The 25,727-nt window shown below is 42.7% G+C and overlaps 2 protein-coding genes and 1 long non-coding RNA gene across 4 annotated transcripts in view; 2 read left to right on the top strand and 1 right to left on the bottom strand.

Annotated features, from left to right (window-relative positions):
• The window catches only part of WWC2 (WW and C2 domain containing 2), a 116,392-nt gene extending 112,783 nt beyond the window's left edge, over nucleotides 1-3,609 (top strand). For both annotated transcript variants that reach the window (XM_033160114.1, XM_033160115.1), the window contains one exon: nucleotides 498-3,609. In XM_033160114.1, coding sequence (XP_033016005.1) covers nucleotides 498-564 — 67 coding nt within the window. In that variant the 3' untranslated portion in view covers nucleotides 565-3,609. The remainder of the gene's footprint in view (nucleotides 1-497) is intronic.
• A 2,315-nt stretch (nucleotides 3,610-5,924) lies between these two features.
• Nucleotides 5,925-6,926, bottom strand: CLDN22 (claudin 22). Its single transcript, XM_033161242.1, has one exon. It carries the CDS (start codon nucleotides 6,870-6,872, stop codon nucleotides 6,204-6,206), a length of 669 nt encoding a protein of 222 aa, XP_033017133.1. The 5' UTR covers nucleotides 6,873-6,926; the 3' UTR covers nucleotides 5,925-6,203.
• Nucleotides 6,927-15,241: 8,315 nt separating this feature from the next.
• On the top strand, nucleotides 15,242-16,987 carry LOC117053484. Its single transcript, XR_004427394.1, has 3 exons — nucleotides 15,242-15,450; nucleotides 15,560-15,625; nucleotides 16,882-16,987. It is a non-coding gene; the product is annotated as an uncharacterized LOC117053484 (long non-coding RNA).
• The last annotated feature ends 8,740 nt before the right edge of the window (nucleotides 16,988-25,727 follow it).

Here is a 25,727-nt window from a genome sequence, read left to right as displayed (position 1 = left end):
ATTTGAATCTAATAGTACACAGTAAAATAATCAGCAAATAATTAAACAGTTTACACTTATCATTTACAATATGGAACTACTAATTACTAATCAATAAAAATAATGGCAAGTTTCAATGCATAACATACCACAAAACAAACAAAACCATGTAAAAGGATCAGATTGAAAAAGAAGCACACACAACTTATAAAATTACTTTTAAAATATCCCTGATCTCTTCCCAGCTGCTTCTGCTGTTCTCAAATTCATGGTCTGGGAAAGGCTCCCAGGGCTGGATTCTGGGGCAAGGCAGGTGGAACAGGCATCTCTTGTCCTGATGACCAACAGAAAGTCTCTCTGCCCTCACAGACTTCAAGTAATCAGAATGAATTATACGGAGATTTGCTTGGATGGGTGGAAATGTGTTACTCAGTTCTTACATTGCTTTTACTTTGCATGTTAGAGTTCACTGTGATTTTCTTTTTTCTTTTTTTTTAACCACTTCCTTCTTTTTCAAGGGAGAAGATTGCATACTTCACAAGAGCAAAGATCAGCATACCATCTCTGCCAGCTGATGATGTCTAACTATGCTTCTCCCCACAACCTGTTTTTCTACTCGTTCATCTTTTTTATTTTAAGATGACAGTTTTTTGTAGTATAGTTCCATGATTATAAAGCCTACTGTTTTACATCCAAGCCTAGATACTGTTTGTAAAAAAAAAAAAATACAGTACATTATGTGGTGGTATATACTATGTACTGGTAGATTTTATATATGCATATACATATAAATATATATCTATATAAAGGCAAGAGAAAGCCTTCTCTCTCTTCCTCTGCCTAAATCTTCCACACCAGAAAACCAAAGTAGAATATTTCTGGTACATGATGCTAATTTTGTACAGTTTGTATGTATTACAGATATGCTACTTTTTTGTAAAGATGGATCAAGGAACAAAGGCTGTACCAAGTGTGTATATCCTGTTGAACTGCACTGTGTTTGTTGAGAAATATTGTGTTCAACAGGCGGTTTTATTTCACTGTTTTTTCACAAGAGCAGACTGTGAAGATGGCTGTTAAGCCATGCAATATTTTTGTACAAAGTGTGATTATTATTTTTTTGTAGCTAGCAGCAAACACGAGCCCTCTTCCAAAACAGCAAGACTGCCTCAAGCAAACAGGTGCTGTTTATATTTGTGTCACCCACATTGGAACTTTCAATGTTGAACCCAGTTCTTTTCCTTTCTGTCTTGGTATGAAGGAAGCGGCATGCGATACTGAGTTGCAGGAGTATTATTTTGTGAATGTACTGGACTTTGGGCTATATTTGGGTTTTTCCTAATGTTCTCTGCATCTATAACCTAGGAGAAGTAATATGGGGCAAGTCTGTAACCCTGAAATGTGTTTATAAACTGAAACTACCCAAAGGGCAGCTGTTTTCTGAAATGGGACTCAGGTTCACGCACAAAGTATTTAAACCTGAGCTGAAAGATAAACTGAAAGATAAAACTAACCCATGAATATAATATAGTTTGTTTAGTATTACAGCCAGTAGGCTGTAGGAAAAGTCACGTTGATAAAGCCCAAACAGACCCATGCAATTTTCAAAGGAGTGGTTCTTAGGAAATTCATTGCTCTTAAGTACCGTGTGTGTGTGTGTGTGTGTGTGTGTTTCTTCTAAGAAAACTCATGATATGAAGCACTTAAAATGATGTGTTTAATAATGGCACAATAAGCATGATCAAGGTATCCATGGAATCGGAACCTTAACTTGTTTAAACAGGAATTTGTATTGATAAAAGGTAAAAGACGATATGAATGTGCTTGTCAGAATTCAAACTGGTAACAATCTGGTTACTTTAAAAAGAGGCATATATCTGCAAATGTGTTATGTGTATATTAGCACTACCAGTGATGGGCTCTGAATGTCACCGGGAAGCACATTGCTGATCAAGTCTGAGGTCGTCACAGTGGGGTTTGGCAAAGCTCTGTCTACCTTCAGCTTGACGGCTGCTGTGATGAGCAGCCCAGAGGAGAGCACTTGAGAGAACCAGCAGCAGTGAGCTACTTTTGCTGAATCAGGACTGAAATCCTATGCACACTTAGTAGAGTGCAAACTCCACGGAACTCAATAGGGCTTTTGTGTAGGCATTTATAGGATCAAACTGTAAGCCTCATAAATATTTCTTACAAAATATGGGCTTTCAGACACCATTTTGCAAGTTGGCTGAACTATTTGGAAGCATTTTGATGAGCACAAATAAATGACTGGTTATGTATATGAATCATACGTGCACACACTATATATGAAATCCAGCAAGGAAACAAAAGGGCTAGACTATTAGAACACTGACCATTTTGCAACATTATTATAAATTATGTCATATTTTTTTTTGCCAGAATGTAATTGTCTCATTGAAAGATTAGGGGAACATAACTAAAATATGTTTGTTGCCATCTTTGGAAATCCTGATGGGGGGAAAAACTTGTGCCTTAATTTATTTTTGTAAATCTCCCCAAGTGCTCTCTTATTATGCAGAAGTCTGTGTAATTATTCAGATTCTTAAAATATTACTTCAAACCTGGAGGTAGTCAGTGAACTGTGCCCCTTTTTCTTTACCTCTCTTTTTTAGGCCTAATCTAAACACGTACATGCCATGTATTCTGATGAGGTCAATCTCTAAAAGCTAAAGTTTCAAATTGTTTAATATAGAAATGAAGTTTGACTGTTTCAGCTTCTCAGTTTGACAATATAAATGTTTGTAGAAATGATGTATAGAGCTGTATCTTGTGATTTATTTATTTTCAGTCTTATTTATGTACTGCTTAATATAGTTCAGTTCTGGCCATTTAAAATTTACGGGTTAAAAAAAAAAAGCTGCTGTGAGAAATGTATACAGTTTCTGGTTTCTTAGCAGAGAAGCTGTTCATACATACACACAGAGAGAGAGAATTTCAGAGGGAACCAAAAAGGATTCTCTGATAAATCATGAATACATTGGCAGAAATAATATTGTTGGTAGTTCTGCAAAATTTGCTCATTTATAAAATGAAAGCAATTGTCACTGCAGTAATACATCTTCTGACTTTGTCAGACTACAGTAATATCAACTCATTTTTAGGAATAAATTTTGAACTGGTCTGGGTTTGTTGGTTTGTCTTTTGAACTCAGTTTATATACAGTAATGAAATAACATTGATGAGACACTGATTAAAAAAAATACCAGCCACATTTCATGTTATACAGATACTGCTTTTATTGTAGGATTTACCCTTCATAGGATATAAGAAATATAATAATCTTCATGTTCCCATTATCAGTATGTTAGTACAGTTCTATATATCAAATTTTAAGTATTACAGGTACAAGGCAATATTATTTTTTTAGCCAACTGAACAAAGTATATAGCAAATCATTTATAGAATGAAAATCAAATTTCAACTTTTTGCCTTCTTGTTACATTTAAGTAAAAAAATGCTCAGGACTGAACTAAATATTTAATCAGGTTATATCACAAATGTCTTTCTGTGCTAATGTTGTCTGTAAACGTGCATATGTACATCACCTAGATTAACTTTCATCTCTGCACTTTCCATGTGTTTCAGTGATTGGAAAAAATACAGTTTTTTTTTAACAAAGCTTTTGTGCTCATTTGTGTTCTTTTTTTTTTTTTTTTTTTTTTACAAAAGCAGCCCAGAAGTTTTGATTTTTGCATACAAAAGACTCCTTGGTGTTTTTATAAGACTTGGACTGTGTAATATTGGTGGTAAAGTGATCAATATTATCAATAATAGTTTGAATTGTATTCTGATACTTATCAGCATACCACCGTGTAAAATGCATGGGCTGGCAGTAATATCTGGCAATGTCTGCATGATTCTGTTCTGACAGCCACAACTGAAAAATGGGATGTTATATCAGAAGACAGTGACCTGACTCAAATCCAGAGTCATACTTATGTCCTTTTTCTTAGGATATAATTGAACAAAGCTTATTCTTTTTATGGGGGCTGAAGAAATCACTGCCATTTTGCAGAATGGGAAATTCTTTTCAGTCAATATCATTCTTTTTACTGTTCTTCTGAATGCTAGATACTTTTAGGAATAGATTGACCAATAGGAACTGTTTAGTTTATAATCTTAAACCCCTGACAGTTTTACCACTATTCCAGCAGAAACAGGAATGCATTATGTGACAAATGGTACGCAGCTAGTTCTGCAAATCGAATTATCATGGAAACATAGATACCCCAATAAACAAACATAGACTCACTTAAGTTTTGAGAATTTTCACTCAAAATCAACATTTTCTATCAGGCAGACGCTTTTTCCGTTTAAAAGAAAAAGTTAAAGGAAGCATGCTTTTCTAAAGTACTTGTTTATCAACATCCCTCTGTCATCCTTAAGATATTAGTTTACCCATGACTGTATTGTTGATTTCAATGTTCTGATCATATCTTGAGTTTCTGCCATGACCTAATGGATTGCAGAATTATGATGAATGAATCTCTGATGAAAGATGGACAGAGAAGCAGGAATCTACTAAAGTAACAAATAAACACACTACCCATCTGGTGGCCATCTTTTGAGTAAGTGTCCCACCAAATTTCTGCAATATGGGTACACTAAGTAAACTGGAACAAGACAAACCTTAGAATCAGTCACAATGGCACTTGTGTTGTTGTTTTTGTCCCTTTGGTGTCCTTTCTTCAAGCAATTATCCATTCATCACAGGTGCTAAAATTCTCTAAATTTTGACTTCTTCAGGCAAAGCTAGAGGGAAAATATTAACATTTTTTTTACATAATTCTTCTTACATAGTTCCTTCTTGGAATATTCACATGGTACTGTTGGCACCTTGCTTCAAATCATATAAAACCCAAGGCTATTTCAGCCTTGCAAGTTATTAAACACCCTAGCTATCATTTCCTATTAAATACTGTAAAGTTTTCATAAATTACATAGTCGGAGTTGTAAAAGCTGTGGCATTAATTTCTGAACTTGCTGCAGTTACATCTTTTGGAAGTTATGTTAATACTGGCTATAAACAGATGTTCATATTCTCACACTGAAATTCTACTTGGTTTTGCTAAAAAACATGAAGCCATATTTCATATTTGCTGACATAGAAATACTTTGCACATAAAGAAACAGTGCCAAGCCATTGTTTCAAAGAAAGAAAGCCCATTCTCCACTGAAACTGAATAACGAACTATGGTGTGTGTGTTTTTGGTCTCTATTCAAATAACAATAGTCAATCCCTTTCTAGAATAGCTTTTCAGTGTCTGATGGCGTTAATAAATTAAACAACGTAATACAAAGCTACTTAATAAAAGTTAACTTAGATTGCATGGGACACGAACGAAGCAATCCCGTTCCTTCAAGCTGTAAACTAAAGACGACGCTGCCTTCATGTAGTAAAATAAATGTAAAATTTATCAGATTTTAGGAAACGTATTGTGATTATGCATGCTTAAAACTCAACTATTTACAAAGAGAAGAACAGCATTGATTATTTACAAGAGCAACATTTAACACATTATCTCACAGGTGGTTTTGTGTTTGCTACTAACTTGCATATATAGATATATAAAAATAGGCAGACACTAGAGCGTTCAGATTAGGGAGTGAGGGGGACTTTGCATTTCCCATGTGTTAAGATGAGTCACTCGTTATTCCATAGATGCTATCACTGAAATCATTTAAACATTTTGCCAGTGTTGCAGGGCAATTTGTAACTAATATTAAAAGTCTTTTTGCATGAATTAGATTTGTTTCTTGCAGCAGAAACCTACAGGCAGAATAGTTCCTTGTACTTTTTGACTGTTGAAGAAATTCAGTGGGCCATAGAAATTAATTACTAGCTTTAGTAGTGTGAAGCTGTGTAATAAGAGGTATCATATTACATTTTTTTCTGTCTTAAATTGAACTTGGGATGTTTTTTGATTTTACATTTTAAACGAATCAGATAAAATCTACGTAGTGGTGATTTTCTACACAGTCATTTTAATCTCATCCTGTTGGTGAAGTCAACATTCTCAGTTTTGTAATAAGGAGGATAAAACACAGCTCTTGAAAGAAAAAGCGCAGGGATAAAAATTTAGACGCCCAAGTGTAATGAATCTGCTAAGGAACAAAGAGTCCTTTGAATCTTAATTGGAACAAGGTTCTGGCTCGTGTGTTTTAAGTGTCTGAAAATGAAAGAAGAATCCTTTCTGTCTCTCTCAAACTCGTAGGCTTTGGGGTCTGTTGTTACTTTCCAGGTACTGACAGTTATCTTGCTCTTCTGCCACTGTATAATGGACCGAGGATGACTGAGCATCAGCAGAACAGACAGTGCAATTTAACATTGAGCCTCCTAAGATGAGACAGAATCCAGCAAACCAGCCTACAAACAGTGCTTCCCCAAAGTCCCACCTGGGAACGATGTCTGGAATATTCTCATCCCAAAATTCCTGCACAGTGGTGTGAGCAACCCAGGAGACTGGGACTATGGCTGTAACTCCTGATATCCAGAAGAATATTCCTCCCAACAGCAGTAACCTCCTCTTTAGGTCCAGTTGTCGTTCACCAATCTTCAAGCAGTCGAGTCCGAAACCTGAGAGCAAGAGGCCTGAAAGTCCTAATCCATTAGATACAAACATCAGAATCCTTGAAATTTTGAGCTCTGGGGGTAAAGCCAAAAAAGAATCGAATTCCTTGCATTGCATTCCCCCTTCTTCTTGAACTACACAGGCTTGCCAGAGTCCCATTGTCCAGATCTCCAATTCATTCAATTCCAAGTTGAGATTTTTCCACTGAGGTAAATAGGTAGTGAGGCAGGATAACACCCATCCCAACAAACAAAATAAAATCCCAGCTAACTGCATCATGGTTCGGTACACTAAAGCCATTCTAAAGGCAGAAAACGCCTGGCCGGAAAAACTTGGCCAACTCTATAAGACTTGCTACTTTATATGGCGGCTGCAGCTCTGATGATCTTTAGCTCTTTCATGCCCTGAATATAAACTTTTGCATATTAACCCTTTCCAAGCTCTGAAATGTGTTTTTGTTCTTCCTGAATATAATGTTTCTTGTAAAGGACGAAGGACTCTGCTTAACCATGAGTTAGGTTTTGTGATAAGGATTTGATCTGTTACCTTCCAATTTGCTTGGTAAAATTATATCCCAATGCCTGGTGATTACAAGTCTGAGGATGAACAAAGAACGCTCTATGACCCCTAACCTCAAAAAAACAACAGAAATCTTTGTGCTTCAATACGGATTAATTAGATTTTAAGTGGTGATAAAAAACCAGCTCTGTCTGCAACAGGACTTCATTGTAATGGCTAAATCTGAGATTTCAGGGTTGCAAATCAAGGCCTTGTAAAGAAAGGTATACTGTTTTCCTATAATCTGTATTATTAGACTTCCTCAATATATGTATATATACACCCAAAGGCTTTCCTTCATTCTTCTTTTCTTTCACCACCACAGAGAAGATTGCAAAAGATCTTTTTCATGTGCTTTATATAAAATTAAATTTAAATAGGCTTTGTTATATATCTGACCCTTTTAGAGCACAGTGTAGAAGCAGCGATACATAAAGTAGGCTACAGGATCATTTTAGCTACATTCCTGAAATATCCATTGTCAATGAAGGAACATTCCTCGTTTGTTTTAAAAAGTCAATTTCTGTTATCTTATTTTGGTTAGCAGTAGAGCATGCCCTGCTTATCCCATATATAAATTTTATTTCTAAAAATATTTATATACTGCTGTGTCATAAAACATAAAGCCATACAATAAAGACAAAGAAAAAAGAAGTTAAAAGCAGACATCAATTAACTGTTGTGGTAGGATGTATTCTTAACTGCCAGCAAAGGCCTGGCAGAATAATAACATTTCCAGCAAGTGTTTAAAATTTGTGACTATTTTGTGACCAGTTTCCATAGACAAATGCCATGATCCATAGTGTTGAATGCACAAGACAATCGACTTCTTGTGCTTCTCTGTGCATGGCACTTGTACAAGAACAAGAGTGTACACGAAGACTTAGCTATGCAAACCAGTTTGCACATGTGGAACAAATCACCCAGATACAGTTCTTTAAAAAGCTGCAAGCACCCAATGAAAGCAGTTCCTCTGAATTTAGGGGATCTGTTTCCAATCCAGAGATTATTATTTGTATTCTGTTGCTCAGTCTATCTGCTTCCAAATAGGGTCTAGAAAACATTTTGACCTAAGGTTATTGATTTATACCATACACTTACTGTGCTACACAAGAATTCGCACAAAAGCAAATGGCATCAGAAGACTGCATTATAGCATTGTTACTGAATTCATACAAAAAGCTTTACAAATATTATTCAAGGTGCAAGGCTCTGATGGGGGGGGGGTGCAGATACCACCAGGAAAAAAGCATTGACTTCATCCATTTTAGTCCCAAAGGCGGGCATCTAAGAATTAAAACAAATCAGAAGTTTCATGTTCAGGCCAGGGGAATGTTTATCTAAACTGGTGTGTCTTCAAGAGCCGGTGGAATGCCTATATTGATGGGGTTGGCATTTCACAACACTGGTGCCATGTTATCACAAGCCAATAATCAGGACATAGCAAGTTAACTGGGTTCAATTTGTTGGTCTTAATGTCCTTACTGAGCAGTAGAGGGGCAAATATGTAAGTAGCAGAACATTAAAACTGACAGATCCTTTAGCACTGCTGTGATATGTGCCCAATAAAGAGCACCACTCACCACCGAGGCTGTGATATTCTATGCCAGCTGTAGCCTCCAGACCAGCTGCAAGGGAAGCTCAACATGGGATGCATTACACCAGTAATGTCTTATTTGGACTATTGTTTGTCCAAATTATTCCTGTGCAGGAAAGGATGCAGTTGGCAAAAGCAGCTGAAGCTGATGTTAGATGCTCTTTGCCACAGAGGCCACATGGGCCTCAATGGACAACAATGAATCCAAGAGCAGCCCCAAGCTGCATTCCTGCTCCATCAGATGCAACCCCCACATAGAATAGGCAAACTCCCCAATTCTCAGGCCTAGGAATCCAATTCTCTTACCCACCATGTCTTTGACTTGGCAGGGTTTGGCTTCAACCTATTGGCCTTCATCCACTCCAGCACTGCATCCAGCCACTGGCTCAACTTTCACTGGGCCTCTTCTGACTCAGATTTAATGTGGAAATAGACCTGGGCGTCATCAGCATGCGGTGTGCCCCAGACATCTTGAGGATTGCTCCTAATGGCTTCATATACATGCTAGATAACATTGGAGGCAAAATAGTGCCTTGCAGCACCCTGCTAATACAGCTCCCAATATGTAGTTATAGAGTGCCCCAAGTACTGTTCTTTGTGACTTAGTCATGCAAGTAGGAGCAGAACCACCGGAAAACATTGCCCCCAACTTCCAACCCACAAGAATATAGTCCAGGAGGACACCCCACAACTTTGGGCATCAAAGGCATCAATGGCTACTGAGAGATCCTACAGCAGACTTGAGGAATGAGGTTATCACCCCTCTTTTATTGTCCATTCTGGATCGCCCAACCACTGCCACAGTATCCTTTCTCTTGGCAGATCAAGATGAGCAGGTGACAGCAAAGGTTGCAAGATTTTTAGCTGGGGCAATTAGAATAAGATCCACTATTTGACTTGATTCAAAATCCTAGAATATAATTGACTTTTTATTTCTATTCTTTGTATATCGTATTGTTGTTTTATTGCTATGGCCAATGGCTGACGCAAACAAAGATTCATTCAGATCCTACAGCAGCTAAAGCATCACACTCACTCTTTCTCCAGGGAGGTCATCCATCAGGGCAGAGTGAAATGAAAACATAATATGTTTCTGTAGGCTGAATTTTTGCTGTTGTTAAGTCGTTCAGTCGTGTCCGACTCTTCGTGTCCCCATGGACCAGAGCACGCCAGGCACGCCTATCTTTCACTGCCTCCCGCAGTTTGGCCAAACTCATGCTAGTCGCTTCGAGAACACTGTCCAACCATCTCATCCTCTGTCATCCCCTTCTCCTTGTGCCCTCCATCTTTCCCAACATCAGGGTCTTTTCCAGGGAGTCTTCTCTTCTTATGAGGTGGCCAAAGTACTGGAGCCTCAACTTCAGGATCTGTCATTAAAAAAAAAAAAAAGTTGGTGGTTAGAGCACTATTCTGAAAGCAGGGATTTGAACTCCCCTTCTGCAAAGCCCAGGGGTTCTTCAAAGATATCTCTTACTCCCCAGGCTGCATAGCTGATTGGGTGCTCCAGTTGGAATACCATTTCTTCCTTTCACGCCTGGCTCTATCTTTGCTGGAAAATGGTGATGATTTTCAGGCTGCCTATGTTTCATCTTGGAGTGTGTCAAAGCCCTGGAATGTGTGGCCATTGCAGTCCAGTTGCTGCCCTCTTGTCCTCTGCTCCATGGTAGTCTGCACTAAGGAAGTGGTCTCTTTGTAGCTTTGTGGTTGTTCATTGTATGCTTGGGTGGTTGCCTTCGTACAGGATTGCATATGATACCGCATATGTTGATGTCATAAGGGAAGCTGACTCACCCAACTGTTCTCACACATCAGTCGGTGTGTCCCGTGCCTAGTACAGTAATAAGGGAGTCTTGCTGGCGTGCAACATCAAGACCGGTGGGTAGCAGGGGATATGCTAGGGGTGCCTGTGGGTATTGCTACATTGGCAGATTTGTGTTGCTTTAGGTCATTGGTAGGCAAACTAAGGCCCAGGGGGCGGATCCAGCCCAATCACCTTCCAAATCTGGCCCACGGATAGTCCAGGAATCAGTGTTTTTTTTACATGAGTAGAATGTGTCCTTTTATTTAAAATGCACCTCTGGGTTATTTGTGGGGTCTGCCTGGTGTTTTTACATGAGTAGAATGTGTGCTTTTATTTAAAATGCAACTCTGGGTTATTTGTGGGGCATAGGAATTCGTTCATTCCCCCCCCCCCAAAAAATATAGTCTGGCCCCCCACAAGGTCTGAGGGACAGTGGACTGGCCCCCTGCTGAAAAAGTTTGCTGACCCCTGGGGTGCTGGTTCAGCATAGGATTGCAACTATGTTCGCACTGGTGTGAACCCTAGGATAGTGGCTAGCATCTTAGTTGGACCACTGCTTCACCTGCCTTTAAACAAAGGCCATTCAAAAAGAAAATATTTAACAGCAAGGTAAAAGAAAGCATGGTGGTGCTTTACAGTATATTATGCACCCCCGAAAACCTGTAACAAAACCCAGCAAAATCTTATAAGGAACAAAAGACACAGGAAAGTAAAGATTAAGGAATATGTGAAGTGATGAAAGGTTGGAGTTAAAGCTCTAATCGTTTTAGGAATGTTGGTTGTACTTTGCATTCACTTTTTAGTATAGATTCATCAGGTTTCCCCTTCAAAAGTAGGCCATGACATGCTGGAAGTTGCTTCCTCACAAATATCCCATTATACAAAATATAAAATGCTATGTTGCTTAAGAGGACTACCAATCTAGGAATAAACAGCTCAGTGATCACTCTGAAATCCTGAGTGAATAGTACACTCCTCTCATGGAAGTTAATTTAAGCACTTGGACTCGTATCAGTATTTATGGCGTGTATAAAATGTTGCCCAAGAATACGTTCAAGCTAATGCCTTCAACAATACAACCTGTATTTTGGAGGTTTGTGACGAAACAGTGGCCCCGTTTTTGTGCAGTGTATACTTGCTCTGTGCACTCTGTCTGCGAGACACAATTTATCTGATGAGTAAGGAAGGGTTCTTAAGGCAAAATTCATCCTCATTACAGAGGGAGACATATGAAGCCATGGGTCTGTGGGATCTCTGCATGGCTTTGGGTGTTTTTTGGAGGGGGTCTCACTCTGAGGTCCTGGCTAGCCTGTCCCCTGCAGCAGTGCAGCTGTGATTCCTGGTGTCTGGAGTCCTGAGGCAGGCACTTTCTTCAGGGTCCTTAGAAGAAAATTTTCAGCAATATGCATATCCTACTTGGGCATGATCCCTAGCTGTTTGAGCACATTGCCCTTTTACTCACATTTAGGATTTTACCTGTGTGGTATTGTACAAGGATTTGCTGCAGAACACTAAGCCCTTTGCAGCTAAGGGGGCAGAAGGGCAGTATTGGGTGGCACCAGCTGTGGCCCATCCCTTTTCGCCACCTGAGGCAAAACAAGAACGTGTCACCTGGCACACGTGCAGTGCCCGCCACCTCATTTAATGGGGTTGCTCAGCTGCAGCTTCCAGGTTCTGGTGAAATCTCACAAGAGCTGAAGAGATATCACAGGACTCTCGCCAGAACCCAGATGCCACTGCAGCTGTTTCTCTGGTGGGGGCAACAGTGGAGGTGACCTTTGGATTCTGCCACCTGAGGTGGCTTCCTCAGTCTACCTTATTGATGGCCTTGGCCTTGTGTGGCATTCACGGGTGTCTGCAGGGAAGAAGGGGCTGGGTGCTTGCCAGCTTGTCCACAAGAGGTTTAGAGTGATCTCTGAAACCACTCCTTTTGTCGCTGCCAGTCTCAGACTTGCTGCACTTTTCTGAAGGAGAGCTTTCCTGGACCAACAGGTAGCTCATATGAATGCTGCTCATTCTGATCCAATGATGCAACTTTTTCCAGATATTACAAGATTTGGAAAGCTTAGAAAGACAATGATAATGTAAACAAAGGAGTGGTGATGCCTTTTTGAGATCAGGTATGGAGCATGGGTGTGCTGCTACGACAGGCCCTGCTTTTTGAGGGGCAGATGGGAGCAGTGGCCAAGACTAGAAACCAAAAGTAACCCAGCAGAATAGAAATCACAGACCCTCCAAGTGTCCGTATTTTCTAGGGACAGTCCTGGATTTACAGAAGCTGTCTGGGTTTCTAATTTGATCCCAGAATGCCCTGCTTTTCCTTAGGATATCCCTATTTTCATCAGAGAACTGTTGAAGGGTATGGAGTTCTGAGAACCCCCGAGCTAAGAAGATAAGTGATTATACAACCTTTAGAAGGCAGCCCTGTATAGGGAAGTTTTTTAATGTTTAATATTTTATTATGTTTTTATATGTGTTGGAAGTTGCTCAGAGAGGCTGGGGTAACCCAGTCAGATGGACAAGGTATACCAGTAAATAATAAATTGTTGTTGTCAGAGGGTATGCTGACATGGATAGTGTAAGTCCTTTTATGATAAAGTTCTACATCCACTGTCAGTATGCTTCTCAATACCAGATGCTGGGATTCACAGGTGAGGAGAGTGCCGTTTGCCAGCTTCCCATGGGCATCTGGTTGGCCATTGTGAGAGCAAAATGCTGGACTAGATAGGCTTTTGCCCCACTCCAGCAGGCTCTGCTTAAGTCCTTATGATTGCTTCATTTACTTTTGAAATTAATAAATGTGCAAATACCCAAACCCATAAATATTGCATATCAGCAAAACTACTCAGTCTAGTTTAACTACAATAGATGAGTTGGGGGGATATTTAATATGGTTTTCTTTATAACCATGAAAAATGTATCTTGAAAAATTAACCAGTTTTTCCATCATCCAGCAATGTTTTGATCACTTTTTGGTGGAGAGGTGGGTAAGGGGGGGGGGGGGAAATCACATACCATTATGAACCACCAGCACTGGGAGGGAGAGGAGTACAGAAGGTGGAGAAAGAAGTGTTGCTTCACTGGACTATCAAAAAAAAGAAAGAGGAAATAAATATCAATGCAAGCCAATATACAATAGGCAAAATGGAGGCTTGTGATCAATGTACTGCGATTATGGTCTCCACAGATCTTTCAAATACAGTGGTACCTCTGGTTACGAGCTTTATTCATTCCGGAAGTCCATTCTTAACCTGAAACCGTTCTTAACCTGAGGTACCACTTTAGCTAATGGGGCCTCCCACAAAGTTCTTAACCCAAGGTACTACTTCCGGGTTAGCGTAGCCAGTAACCCAAAGTGTTTGTAACCTGAGATGTTTGTAACCTGAGGTACCACTGTACAGTTCAGCCTACAGCCACTGGTAGAAATAGGCATGCTTGCAACACTCATGCTGCCAGAAACAAAATGGCTAGGTTGTGTTCAGAGGAGGAGCAAACAGGTATAAAAAGTGTGAAAATCAATACCACCTGCAAAACCTATCTTGAGTGTCTAACCACCCACCTCAAAATATAGGGGTTTGGTGCTAATAAGCTCCCACACCAACACTGCGTAAATTTGCATTACACAAGCTGCTGAGCTTGTATAATCACACACACACACAATCTGGAAGCTCAAAGTCTTTTGTAGTCAGTGCAACAACAAACAGGACTTCAGTATCAACAGGCAGACAGGGCCCTTGAAGAGGCTTAGCCTTCAACTCCCCCATGTGTTTTGCTGCCTAAAGAAGATGAGTTTGGAGACTCTCTGTGGCATAGGACTCTGTAGACACTGCAGAGGGAGTAGCTGGGAGTTTGAGGTGATGTCAAGTAATATTAAATTTCTGTCAGTTTCATTTGATCTTTGACAGATAGTTCATAAGTAGAAGGCATTACCTGATGGCACCATCATGCCTGTGCAAAATCCCCCCTTGAAAGAGAACAAATATGTTTTGTTGCGTTAGTAAAATGCAAGGGCAAGGGTGGTCAAAAATGAATTTCTCCTTTTATTGTTTACACGTGACACACAATCTGTTGTGTTAGTTTGGCTATACCCCACAGAAGCATGAATGGAAAAGCAAAGTTCACTGGGGGAGAAGTCCTCAAGGGTAGAAGTTCTCAAGGGTAGAAAAGGGGAAAACTTGGTAGCATTTGAAGGCTGATGAAAGGAAAACATGAAAGGCTCAGTGGCAGGATTGACGCTGTTAAGAACTTTGTTGTAACTAGGATTATTTGAAGAACTCAAAAGACTGAAGCCAATTGAAATATTCACTAAGGGAGTGGGGAGGCAGCCATGTTGGGATAGAGCAAGACACTACCTTTCAGATTTCTGCCACAGGTCAGTCAAAGAATGTTAGGGCTTAAAAGATAAAGCCAAACGAGATATTCTCAAAGTCCAGAAGCGGCAATAAATAAAGCAAGCTCACATGATGATCTGCTGGGCAAATGAAAGAAGGAATAGGGTGATTTCTTTGAGGAAGCACCTTGCAGAAATGTTGCAAATTGAAACACAAAAAAGATCCTTTGAAAGACTAGATACAGTATGTATTAGATAATTAATATTGTATCCTTGAGATACTGTATGGCCGTGGGCATCGGGTAATAGAAAATATCTAATTTATAAGGACAGTGAGAAAATCTTTAAGGAAAAAAGGAAAAAAGAGAATTTCTGATCACAAAGGAAAGATGAACTCTATTGTTTTAATACTTTACATAAGCGGCACAACAGGAGCATTATGGGAATAAAAGTTTGACTTCCCAGTATTTCTGAGCACACCTTGATCTTCTGAGTGTTGGCTTCTTACAGGGGCTTTTTCTTGTCCTTATCTCCTTTGGCAGTACAAGACTGCAGTGATGCTACTGAAATGTATGTTGAACAAGCCTCTTAGGTAACTTTCTTTACATCGTTCAATAGACAAGCGTGTTTTATGTGAACTGTTTAGAAAAATGTTGGCTCTTGCATTACTCTTCAGTCTTAAAAGGAAACTCTTGTTTCAGGCCAAATTGCTGATCCTTGTGACATGACAGCCTGATTCATTCCAACATGTACACTGAAATTAAAAGGTAATAACATAAAATTAACAAGGCCATCTCATAGATATACATTTCCATGCGCCCAGGAGCACTGTAGACTGGAAGCATAGAAAATGATAGCTCCCACCACAAAACTATCTACAGTATATTGTGACTCAAGAAAGAACAGGATTGAGAAAGCTTTTATGAAAACCACCCTCATAATGAGAATGTTCCACAATGATAAGTTCCACTGTTACTTAAGATATCTTAGGATTTTAAATTGTGTATACTAGGAACTGCTGCTTTGTTTGGATAACTCAATTTTGGTGATGTTTAGAATAGGGGTGTTTAGACATGCATGATGGGGGGACAGGATTTTGCTTGCTTTGCCTCTGCTCCTAACAATGCACATTTTGTCATAATGGTTGGGGGTGTCTATATGTCCTCTTCTGTACAACTCCTCTAAGTAAGTGGGAAGTGCTCACCAAGCTCACCTACCTGTAGATGAGTCCTACCTGCAAACATCTTCAGGAGCCCATATGTTTGCTCATTTGCACTAAACTATGGTTTACCTTTGAATATTGTTTGTGGCTAGTAGTAACACAATTATACTCCTTCCCTTATGCATTTACTGAACATAGAGAGGGGTGTTGTTTAAACACCTTTATTATATGCTATGTGTAGCTAAAGGTGTTAATATGATCTAATAGCACAGAATAGAAATCCTTAGTTAGTGCTTACTTAGCCTATGGGTGGCCAACCTGGAGCTCAGATCCTAGTCTGGTATTGGCAGTAACAATTTGTGGCATTCTTGAACAAGGACAGGCTTCGTCATGGCCAAGAGTGTAGCCGGCCAGCCTCTCCATGGTGTGCCACTACCTGCTCCTGACCTAGTAAACTAAAGACAAAGCGATCACAATGCATATTTATTGTGGCACTCTCTAATGCTTTGAACTTGATGTGCAGCACAGCTGCCAGAGGTCTACTATCACCGAACCAACGAACAGTGACTCCCAGTACCTTTGCTTTGTGCTGGTTACAACAGGTTTTCATAAAATGACTGAACTTTATCAATAAACGTGATTTGCATGATATTTGTGTTTTAATGCAGAGCTGTAGCTATGGGGGAGCTAGCCAGGGTTTTTGCCTGGGGTGAAGCATCCAGAGGGGTGCCCTTGAGGCTCCCAGCCTGTGTGTGTGTATGCAAATGGCCATACACATGTATGGGTGGGTGCCAAACTGGGTCTTTGACCTGGGTGAAATAAAGCCTAGTTTTGCCCCTGGTCAATGGTAACTTTTGCCAGAGCTGTGGGCAATTATCACACATGGGACAACTGCACAGGCCACAGCAGTGACCAGAGATGAAAATACTGCTGGGGGGAGCTCAGCAAGGAGAAACGCCATGGTGCACCTGCAACACACAACTGGGCGCCTTCATCTGCCCCACCTACAATAAAACATGTCTCTCCCATGTCGGTTTCTACAGTGACAGCAGGTGCCATAACTCGCTAATGGTTTGACTTTACCCCCCGAAGGCAGACTCTTGCATCCACCACCCCAACGACAGATAGATGCTAACAATAAGAATTGTGACTCACACTGAATCCTAGGGATGAGATGAAAAATAACCATGCTGACCCCAGACAGAGAACACAGTTGACACGTTGATAATTAATTTCAAGGCATCACCAGTTAGTATCTGAATCTAGTCTAGGGGTGTTAAGGGTTCGTGTGTCCCCAAAACGAGTCCTCTGTGTAGAAATTCTGATCCAAATGTATCTAAAAAACATGCTGGAATAGAAAAGCTGTTTACATGGACAGCCACAGCACTCTTCCTAATCCCTTTCTTCGAGTACTTCAAACACTGCATCTTTTTTCCTCCCCACCCCTTTTAATAAGTGGGCTCAATTTCTTTAAGCATTTCAAGGACATCATAATAACCAGACCTTCTGTGTTCAGTAACAGGTCCACTGGAGTCGCACTTGTTCTGTGAACTGCTTTGCCTCCTGTGGTGCTGCATAATAAATTGCTTTGACAAACTGGGCATTTTTCCATCTGAACATTAATGTTGGTTTTAATGAATCCTTTATTAGTGGAACAAGTTTTTTTTTTTTAATTTCATCTGAAAACAGCCATAAAATCACAAACAAAGGCTAGCGTTTTTGTTTAGAAACAACTTGAGTGGAAGAGATGAATACATGAAGACCTTAACATTGATTTAAAAGTAGGGGATGAGGGACAGAGCACGTTTCATTTGACAACAGTACATTTTACATTTCTCTCATTTCAAGTGCATAACATTATGTTTGCCTTTTAAAAAACAACAACGGTATGTATCTTGCCTAATGCAGCCAACAAGTGAAACAATGTCTTGAGTGGCGCACAAAGCAGTCCATCTGGAATTGGAATCCAGTTTTGTTGGCAATTGATTGCCCTTGTAGGATACAATATGCTCCACTTATTCTGTAGCCATTAACGCAAACGAGTTTTGTGCAATATAAGGACATATCAAGGTGGCAGCTGATTGTATTCCCAGTGAACTGAGGCTGCACAAAGCTGAATATGCAGGCAACATCCTTGCACAGGGAGACAAGGAAGGGACCATAGCAAAACAGCACCCCCACTTAAATATTTCTGTGCCTGCTATTTAAAATGCACACGCATTTTAAGGTGTAGTTGCTAATGACACATATAGTGTCACATCTAGGTCTTCATCAGGGCCCCTTCTTTGTGTGCCCCACCTGAGGAAAATGCACAAGGTGATCATATGATAAAAGGTGTTTTCAGTTGTGGGCTCCTGTCTGTGGGATGCTCTCCCCTGTGAGATGCTCCTAGCACCCCACCCACCTCACTACATGAGAACTGCCTGTCCCACAAACAAGAACCGTGTGTCTGTCTTCTGGAAAAGTTAGCCAATATATAGGGATGTGTAGTGTGCGTGTTAACATTTTCCTCTGGTCAACTGCCATTTGGATAAATTATCTCATCAGGGTGGGGCGATCTGCCCAGGGGAGCAATCGGTGCAGTGGCAATCCACCCGGGGTGATTTTGTCACCCCCCCTTGGATGACACCCACACCCCTTCCTACGCCCCTGTCCCTACCCTCCAGCTTTGCCAAACTGCCCTTGGTTGCATTAGCTAAAATGGTGGGGCCACCTACCCAGATGGGGCCTGTGATTCTGTTCCCAGGGACCCAGGCTCCAGCTCCAGTGAGGGTTGGAGCAACCCATCACATGTCTTGTCCCCTCAATACCTCTGCAGATGGTCTTTGTGAATGATTTTAGACTTGTGTCTGGGACCCAACTAGATTTGGTATACCACCTCTCACTTCCCTCTACAGCACTTGCAGAAACCACCTTCTTGACTTTTGGACTCACTTTTGGTCTTGTCCGCTCGATCTGGACAGTCGAAGCCATTCCTTGGGTGTGGCAACTGCCACATGCTGACAGCTTCTGGGAGCCATAGGTGACAGCTGAGTGCAGGGTGGGGACCAAAGTTGGACAGACTACCCCAGAAGGAGCACAATGTGTCTCTTACCAGAGGTACTACCCCTTCGTTAACACCCCATACACCCCATAAGTATACACACACACAAGTACAGTCAGCGACCAATTTGTGTGGGCAGGGGTGCCAACTTGAATAAAATATTGGGGGGGGGTGCAGGTAAGCCCTGGCCTGCATAAACAATCACATGACGTGGCACACATACCATTTGAATTAGAATTTCCCTCAACTTTGCGGGGGCCCAGCCCCCTCAAATATTTTATTGGCGGGGTAAAAGGACCAGGAGTTGGCTCCTATGTGTGTGTGTGGGAGGGGTTCTTTTCCTGGCCCTGTGTGCATTGGCAGAACATGCATAAGCCCACCCCATCCCATTACACCCTCACCTATCCTCATTTGCCCTTTTCCACCCTCTTCTGGATCCAAAAGGACCTGCATGTCAGCGGTCATGTGTCAGTTATATATATATATCTGTTTAATGCTGCACTCTACATGGTATGCAATAAAATATACAATGAAATCACATCAGTTAAAATTAACCATAACATCACAAAAACATCACTTTAAATTGTCTTCACTCAGGCTCATTCCTGAGATGGCTCTCATACTTGGCAAAGTTATATAAAAAGGGCATATCCTTCACCACAGTGCTGCAATGGAAAAGCTCAATTATTCTCTCCTCTGTCATGTCTCTGGGAGCTGAAGCTGGAAGGTCCAATGTAGTGAGAGGATGGAAAGTCCAACTTGATCTGAACAACGTTTTGGATGCAGGTTTCCAAACATTAGTCATCTTCAGAGAAGACCCACTGAAATGGATGGAAATGATTAACTGAGCGCCACTAAGCTAAGTGGGTCTACTCTGAGGAGGACTAGCATTGGCTACAATTCCATATTTACAGACTTAAGTTGTGCAAGTTATAAAAGGGCGCAATTAATATGTTGCTTCCAGAATGTAAGAGAAATGCAAATTAGATGTTGGGAAAAGACCCTTACACACAATTCCCCAACCCCCAACCCTGAAAAACAATTTAGTTTTTTAATATTTATAAGAACACTTGTTTTACTTTGAAAGGGAAAAAAAAGAACTGGGTGCTTTTTCTGTAAAGTGTGTTTAAAAATAATGACTCTGGCAAAGTTAGTATTCTGGCAGGGAATAGAGTCCTGAGGGTTGATATATCCCATGACTCTGGGAGAACTGATAGCAGAAAAATATCCTTTGATGTTTTATTTAAAAATGTTGTTCAATAATTCAATAAAGAGATCCATTATAATCATGAAACAGTAAAAATGTGCCATGAATACAATGTAAGAGTGAAATGAACTGGTATACACTTAACCAATGTTTACAGTTCACGAACCATTTTCTGTACTCTTATACAATGAGCAGGACCCAGCTTACATCAGCTATTTTGTGGGAGGTGTAGGTATTTGGTCCAGTATCTTATATCTGGAGCAAAATAAGGATGAAAAGCAGGGCTTTTTTCCCAGCCATAACTTGCCAGAGCTCGAAGCATTCATGGTGAATTCCAGCACCCCCTTTTCTAGAAAAACAGCATCGGTGAAAAGGAAACATGACAGTGTGTTTATGTTAATAGAAATGAGATCTTGTTGTTAGCAGTAACAAAGCAAATATTTTACAAATATGCATTCCAATCTACCTAAGGAGGTAGGTGTATGATGAAGGTGGCATATCCCATCTGGAAAGGTTGAAAAATACAAGCAGAGGGGTTGCCTCTCCCCATCCAGTTGTTGGGCGCATATAGGCAAAAGTTGACAATTTCATCACACAGGGGGAATGGGAGGGGGTTGTATGCAGTTCCCCCACTTTGCTGCCCACTGATTCACACACTGGCTATTTCTGACTGGACTACATACTGCCCTGGCAAATGTTCTACTATGCAAAGACTTCTGGATTGGGGCCAGAGAGTTTTGCATACCATATTTTTCCTTCCAATTAAGCCCAACCAGTCCAGGCTCCCCTGGGAAGAATCAGGTTGCTATTTTGAGTCCCAGGCAAAATGTTTTTAAGCTATTTAAATTAAATGGCTTTTCATTGACATTTGGTGAAGAAGAAAACAGTCAGCTCTGATTCATCTGTGCAAAAGTGCCACCCAAAACATGAAGGATAAGACTGTCACTCAGTGAAACAAATCAATTTATCAGCCTAGAATTCACGTAGAATAAAAGCCCATTTCAGATTTGCATAGAATAAAACAACAGTTTTGGAGAAAAAGCATTGCTTTCTGGGGGTTTTTTTTGGGGGGGAGGACCCTAAATTGGAAGTAAATGGCAGGCTTTTTCATAAGAAAGTCCCATATTTAATCTCTGCTAATCTCCAGTTAAGGGCTGCGGGTGGCGCTGTGGTCAGAAGGTCAGCGGTTCGAATCCCCGCCACGGGGTGAGCTCCTGCCCACCTAGCAGTTCGAAAGCACGTCAAAGTGCAAGTAGATAAATAGGTACCACTCTAGCGGGAAGGTAAACAGCATTTCCATGCGCTGCTCTGGTTCGCCAGAAGCGGCTTAGTCATGCTGGCCACATGAACTGGAAGCTGTCTGCAGACAAACGCCGGCTCCCTCAGCCAGTAAAGCGAGATGAGTGCGCAACCCCAGAGTCGTCCGCGACAGGACCTAACAGTCAGGGGTACCTTTACCCTTAATCTCCAGTCAAAAAACATTAGTTAGTAAGTGATGGGGGAAACTGCTGCTGCTTTTTCTCAGGAGTAGTCTATAGGTCCCACCTGTCAGGGCGACAACAAGTTGGTGTGCTGCAGCGCAGCAGTCAGGACGAGATAAGCCAAGGTCAACAGTCCAGGTCAGAAGCCAGCCGAAGTCAGGTAACAGTATTGGGGTCAAGAGAAGCCGAAGTCAGAAACAGTCCAAGTCAGAACAAGCCAAGTCAGTCAGATACGAACCAGGAACACAGGAACAAGACGAGTACAGCAACCACGCGCCCAACACAATTGTTGCAGACGCAATGGAATAGGGGAGTAGCTTTCTGAAGTAGTCGGCTCACTCCCACGCTTCCTATGAGCTACAGCTGTCTCTAATTGCCGCCTTCGCTTATCAGCTCGGCGTTCTACAGCTGAGAAGGGAGGAGGAGAGGGGATCGGCTGATTCCGCTCTGGACTGGGACCTGCTCCTGCCCCCACTTCTTCCTCTAGCTCTGGTCTTTCCTCCTCCTCCCTATCAGATTCCTCCTCTTCTGAGGAATGCCGCCACCAGTCTTCCCCAGGTACGAATTCCTCAGATTCCTCTGTGGGTGCTGCCTTGTCAGGGGGGGGCTTGCCACCACTCCTCCTCATCTGACTCGACCCTGACATCACCCCCCTCTCCAGAGCAGCTCTCCTCCTCCCAATCTGGTGGTCTAGGCCGAGTTGGGTGCTGCGCGTGGAAGGTTTTCTGTAGTGCTGGGGCATGGACAAGCTCTGCATCTTCCCAGGAGTTTGCCTCCGGCCCATACCCCTTCCAGGCAATGAGATATTGCAGCTTCCGCCGTCGCCACCGGGAGTCCAGGATCTGTTCCACTTCGTACTCCACTTCCCCATCCACCGTGACGGGCGGTGGTATCTCTTTGACAGGTTGATAGCGGTGTGCTGGTATCGCTGGCGATAACAGTGAACGGTGGAACACCGGGTGAATCCGCATTGTAGCCGGTAGGCGGAGCCGGAAGGCCACAGGGTTGATCTGCTGTACTACCTCGAATGGCCCCACTCTCTGTGGAGCTAACTTCTTGCAGCGACCTTTCTGCGGCAGGTCTCGTGTAGACAGCCATACCTTGTCCCCCACCTTGATATCTGCGCCAGGTTGGCGGTGAGCATCCGTCGTTCTCTTATAGTTCTCCTTGGCCCGTTCTAGCTGATCTCGTAGAAGCCCTTGTATAGCTGATAATTCTTCTACGAATTCATCAGCGGCTGGTAGCGGCAGTAATGATTCCGGAGACGGGAAGGCACGCGGGTGGAACCCATAGTTGGCAAAGAACGGGGACTGTTGTGAGGAGGCATGCAAGGCATTGTTATATGCAAATTCCGCCAAGGGAAGTAGACTCACCCAGTCGTCCTGCCGATAGTTAACATAGCAGCGCAGGTATTGTTGCAGTGTGGCATTGGTCCTTTCCGCCTCGCCATTGCTCTCAGGGTGCCGCGCGGAGGTCAAGCATACCTCCACCTTTAGCAATTGCATGACTTTCCTCCAGAACTGGGAAGTGAACTGGGCCCCTCTATCTGACACAATTTGACGGGGTAGCCCGTGCAGTCGGAAAATGTGATCAATGAACAACCGGGCTGTTTCTTGGGCGGTCGGCAGCGCCTTACAGGGTATGAAGTGGGCCATTTTGGTGAAAAGGTCTACAACCACCCAGATTACTGTCTGTTGTTGTGAGGCCGGGAGGTCAGTAATGAAATCCATAGCTATCGTCTCCCACGGCCCCTCTGGAGTAGGTAGTGGTTGTAGCAGCCCCGCCGGCACTTCTCGGGGTCGCTTGGCGCGCTGGCAAACATCACAGGCTCTGACGTACTCCCAGACATCCTTCCGCACTTGCGGCCACCAAAACTGACGCGTCACATGGTACAGTGTCTTGTACCTCCCAAAGTGACCAGCTGTCGGACAGTCATGACACTGGCGTAGCACCCTGGCTCGCAGTTCTCCGTCTGGCACATACAGAGCGTCTCTGTGATAGAGTAGACCATTTTCCTCCGAAAACAGTTCCATCCCGGGATTGCCTTCCCTTAGTGCTGCTAGCTTGTCCCTGGCGAACGGGTCTGCTGCTGTGTGGCATTGGAATTCAGAGATGGCCACGGCTGATCCTGTGGCTAACTGCAACTGGTGGGGTTGCAGAATGTGCCTCAATACCTAGTCTTGACTGGCATCCCCGTATTCTGGCTTCCGGGACAATGCGTCAGCTCCTTTATTCTGTTCGCTTGGCACATATACTACCCTAAAATGGAACCTGGAAAAGAACTGAGACCACCGGATCTGTCTCTGATTGAGGTGGCGGGCTGTCTGCCAGTATTCTAGGTTACGGTGGTCGGTACGGACCTCTATCAGGTGCTGGGCGCCCTCCAAGAAGTGCCTCCAGGCTGCGAAGGCATCTTTGATGGCTAATAGTTCTTTATCCCAGATTGTATAGTTCTTTTCTGAATCGTTCAACTTCCGGGAATGGAAGGCGCAAGGCCGCAAGAACCCTTCTTTGTCAGCTTGCAGCAACACTGCTCCAATGGCTCTATCAGAGGCATCGGTCTCTACTATGAAAGGCCGTCGGGGATCTGCATGGGCCAGGTACGCCTCGGCTGAGAACAAGGCCTTGAGGCGTACAAAGGCTTGTTGCGCCTCTTCAGTCCACTGAAACGGTTTCTTACCCCTCAAGCAATCAGTGAGGGGTGCCGTGAGCCAGGAGTACTTGGGCAGGAACTTCCTATAATAATTCGCAAACCCCAAGAACCGTTGAAGGTCCTTCTTTGTCCGTGGGGCCTGCCAAGAACGCACACTTTGTACCTTGGCAGGGTCCATTTTTATGCCCTCTGGGGTCAGACGATAACCCAAGAAGTCTACCGAGGAGACGTGAAATTGACACTTTTCTAACTTCGCATACAAGCGATGTTCCCTCAGCCTTTGCAGCACAGTCCGTACATGTTGCACATGCTGTGTCAGATTTTCTGAATAGATCAGAATGTCATCCAAATAAACCACCACAAACCGGTCTACCAGGTCTGCCAACACGTGGTTTATGAAGGCCTGGAACGTCGCAGTTCCCGATTGTATTCCGAAGGGCATCACCAAGTGCTCGAAGCTACCGTACCGAGTATTGAAAGTGGTTTTCCATTCATCCCCTTCTCGTATACGGATTAAATTGTAGGCACCTCTTAAGTCCAACTTTGTATAAAATTGTGCATCACGCAACCTCTCTAACAACTCACCAATGAGCGGCAAGGGGTAACGGACTGGAACAATGATGCGGTTCAACTTCCTGTAGTCCATGCAAGGCCTCAACTCAGAGGAGCCTTTTTTCTTCACAAATAGGACAGGCGCACCGCCCGGTGCCTTTGAGGGCCTGATGAACCCTCTGGCCAGATTTTTGTCCAAGAATTCCCGCAATGCCACCAGTTCTGTTTCAGACATTGGATAAAGCCGACTCGTGGGCAGTTGTGAGCCTGGAAGGAGGTCAATTTTGCAGTCATACGGCCGATGGGGGTGGTAACTGGTCCGCCTCCTTTTCGCAAAACACGTCTTGGAAGGCGTGGTACTCCACTGGTAGCTGACTCTCCATTCCTGTGAGAGTTCCCTCTTGTGCCCCCTGTGCTGCTGTTTCCCTTGCGACATTCCGCTTTCCCAGGCAATGATGCCGACAATACGCTGAAGCAAACACAAGGGAGCGCTGCCCCCACGCAATGGACGGGTCATGTTGCGTCAGCCATGGCATTCCCAGCACCAGCGGAGCCGCAGACATCTTGGCTAGATACAGGACTATTTGTTCTCGGTGTCCCGGTAACTCCAGCATCAAGGGTGCGGTGGCATGGGTAACAGCACCGGAGAGCAGGGGACGGCCGTCGATGGTGTGCACAGTCAATGGTACCTCCAACTTTCGAGTCTCCAGCCCTAGCTGCTGGGCTACACCCTCATCTAGAAAGTTGTTTGAGGCACCTGAGTCGACCAAG

Source organism: Lacerta agilis, chromosome 9 (genome assembly GCF_009819535.1).
Source record: "Lacerta agilis isolate rLacAgi1 chromosome 9, rLacAgi1.pri, whole genome shotgun sequence".
Taxonomy (NCBI): Eukaryota; Metazoa; Chordata; class Lepidosauria; order Squamata; family Lacertidae; genus Lacerta; species Lacerta agilis.
This window is presented reverse-complemented; position numbering and strand designations above follow the sequence as displayed.

What these genes read in the sequence shown, in the direction of transcription:
- CLDN22 (XM_033161242.1), bottom strand. Translation starts at nt 6,872, where the DNA reads ATGGCTTTAGTGTACCGAACCATGATGCAGTTAGCTGGGATTTTATTT.